The sequence below is a fragment of the Trypanosoma grayi genome (genome assembly GCF_000691245.1).
Source record: "Trypanosoma grayi strain ANR4 Tgr_692_V1, whole genome shotgun sequence".
NCBI classification, from domain to species: domain Eukaryota; phylum Euglenozoa; class Kinetoplastea; order Trypanosomatida; family Trypanosomatidae; genus Trypanosoma; species Trypanosoma grayi.
Genome location: NW_008826311.1, coordinates 6,476 through 9,375, shown reverse-complemented (window position 1 = coordinate 9,375; position 2,900 = coordinate 6,476). Strand labels below are relative to the sequence as shown.

The 2,900-nt window shown below is 47.7% G+C and overlaps 2 protein-coding genes across 2 annotated transcripts; one reads left to right on the top strand and one right to left on the bottom strand.

Moving 5' to 3' along the window:
- Positions 1–2: 2 nt before the first annotated feature.
- DQ04_06921040 (hypothetical protein) lies at positions 3–302 on the top strand (the record flags this gene model as incomplete). Its single annotated transcript, XM_009314940.1, has 1 exon — positions 3–302. One exon carries the CDS (start codon positions 3–5, stop codon positions 300–302), a length of 300 nt encoding a protein of 99 aa, XP_009313215.1.
- A 601-nt stretch (positions 303–903) lies between these two features.
- DQ04_06921030 (hypothetical protein) lies at positions 904–1,824 on the bottom strand (the record flags this gene model as incomplete). Its single annotated transcript, XM_009314939.1, has 1 exon — positions 904–1,824. The coding sequence occupies one exon, from the start codon at positions 1,822–1,824 to the stop codon at positions 904–906; it is 921 nt and encodes a 306-aa protein (XP_009313214.1).
- Positions 1,825–2,900: the final 1,076 nt, after the last annotated feature.

The following is a 2,900-nucleotide window of genomic DNA, read 5'->3' as shown; positions in this document are numbered from 1 at the left end:
CCATGTACATGTATTTGAAATTCGGATCAAAGACCTCGGTGCAGCCCCCCGTGGCAGTTTTAGTGGCAGACGCGTGCGAGGGCATCTCACTTCCTGTAGTACCGGTTGTCGTGAGAGTAATTTTCCCTTTCTGCAGTTGGTTGCTCTGCGATGTTAAACATGAAGGCAAGGAGAAAGAGAGAGAGAGAGGGGAAATAAGCAGGGGCGTGCGGGCAAAGAAAACTTTTACCCTCGAGAAGCATACCAGACGCACGACTACCCTTGCTGACATTATGGGGAGGACAAAGCAGGTGTTAAAATAGCCGCGGGAACATCCCTCTATGTTTGTGGGCGGTGATACTTGTTCACATGACCATGTTTCGCCTCCCCCTTTAACCCCAACACACATCATTGACAAGATACCAATAGGAAGCTGTGAACGGCCAATCCCCTGCTCGGGGAAAAAATGCACAATACAAGTAAGAAAGTTGAGAAAATACATTTGCGTGAAGTACCAAGGGAAAACTGGAGGAGGTGTTCGTTTTACGAAGAGAGAGGCGATAAAAGAACAAAAAACTACACAATAGTAAAGAACGGCGCCACACACACTCCACCTCGGCGCATTGCGGCAATAACAGTGGGAGAGTCAATGATCAGTGCTGAGATGTCATCAGCAGACAAATAAAGCTATTGAAGAGACAGATTCTTTAAACACGGAAAAGATGTACAAGGCCAATCAAACACATAATTGACTCCTGCGAGATAAAAAAACAGGCGCATCTACATGATTCGAATCGATATGCACTCCACTATTTTATACAATCAAATCTTCTGGGGGCATTTAAACCAATAAAAAAAGCCACCACGCTTGGCAAAAAGAAGGAAAGCATCCAGAGAGGAAAGGCCTCTTTTAACCACACAAGGCTAGAGACAACGGTATGGATCGTGACGGTAAAAGCGACCACGGCGTTCGTCCAAGGGACGGACAGCACTGGTGGCTTCCGGTGCATCAATCACCTTACGGCAGCCAGGGTTAGGTGACAAGAAAGGCGTAACATCCTTGCTATTCCCACTGTGGCGCGGTCCCTCACTACTCATTGTTGACGGCGTGCTCTCCTGTGCCCACTGAACAGGCGCTGCGTCAACAGGCACCGCCATCTCCTGTTGCACAACGCAGCAGGCCTCCTCACCCAACATTAGGGGCATCTGCACCATGGCATTTTGCTTTTGCGGGTAGAGGTGCTGTTGCTGGTAATTGTTGTCCACCCTCGATGCCCCATTTTTGGAGTGATTTGACGCACGCTGGCGGCGTTGGCGGCCCAGGGCGCGCTTGAAGTCTCCAGAAATACTCGGATCTACGCACACAGCATGAATGAAGCTGCAGCTTTCGCCACGAATGCAGAGATGGTTGAAGTAGTAGTGTGCGCAGTGTGATAGTGGTCGGGCCTTCCCCTTGGAGGGCGGAAGGGCACCTTGCGTCACAAGAATGCGTTCGCTTGGGATCCTCTCCGCGGGCTGTCTGTTGTTCGGCAGCAACACGTCAAGCTCACATCCGGGCGGAAGGCGGCTGTACGTGCACAAGTCTTCATGACGCCAGATGTAATTCGCATGAACCGGCTGCGCCTCCAGCGTCTCGAAGTCCACGTCGGCATGAACAAAGCGGCACCTCTCTTCCTTCGTACACGAGCCCTCGTTACCAGGCACATAGTTACGACAAGCAACAAGGCGAGAAACACCGAGTCGCGCTGGTGTTGGTGGCGTGTGCACCACCAAGTGCGATGGCACCATGTACATGTATTTGAAATTCGGATCAAACACTTCGATCATATTTAATTCCGAAGCCATGGAGAGTTTGTCTATCCCTGTTTTTTTTTGTATTTTTGGCGGCACACTATTTTGTGTTTGTTGAAGAGAAGCAGAAGTTACGAATTGCAGAGGTGACAGAAGGTGGGGGTTTATGCCCGGTTCTGGTTGAGCCAGTGACACCGACATTCTACAGGTAGAAGATAAGAGTAAGTGAGAATGAAGCTCGCAGCATAGGGGAACCAGGAAAAGATGGCGAGGGTACAAACGTAAGAGCAAGAAAAATTGTAATTCTGGGCTTTCTCGTCTCGTAACTGTTTCTCGCTGCTGAACAAATTGTGCCATTTCAGTTTTTGCGGTATTACACTCATAGCGTTTTAATATGTTTCTCTTATTCCTGTGATATGCCGCCCCCATCTGTAGTGCTTCTTCTCAGTTGCGGGGTTAACAGATTGAAGAAAGGAAGATAGGGGGTAGGGAACAAGATTCTCTTGCACATTGTGCTGTATTCCTATCTTTGTTTGCGTGTGTGTCTGCCACACCAAAATACTGGAAAGAAATGTAAGATAAGGCCGGGTATAAACAAGCGAAATCAAGCAATAGTCTGATTGTAGGATGTGTTTACAATGGCTTCTCTCCCCTTCCAGAATAGTTGCTGCTTCTCCGACCTTACACATCACGCGCTCTATAAAACAATTAGCTTAGGGGTATCTTTTCTCTGAAGCAGACTCCGTCCAAGCACTACGCTTTGGCATGAAACGCAGACCTTATTCCTTTCCGTCGCATTCTTTCGTGACAATCACTGTTCTCACTGCTAATAGATGTATGGGCAAACGTTGAAAACAATCGCGTAGGATTGTGTCAAAGATAAATCTTTTGACAAAATTAAACACTGTTTGGCTTTGCATTGCAGGCTCTCCTGTGTGTTTATAATGAATACCGACAGAACGAAACCACTTTGTCGCATGAAGGCACGCAGAGCACGAATTCGCCTGGTGCCTACAATCAGAAGCATACATATACTTACCAAAATCTGTAGTCGTTACCCGGGCTGTGATCACACTGCAAAGAAAAAACCCTTTGGTCAAAGTAGCCTCTCTTTTTTTTGGATATAAATA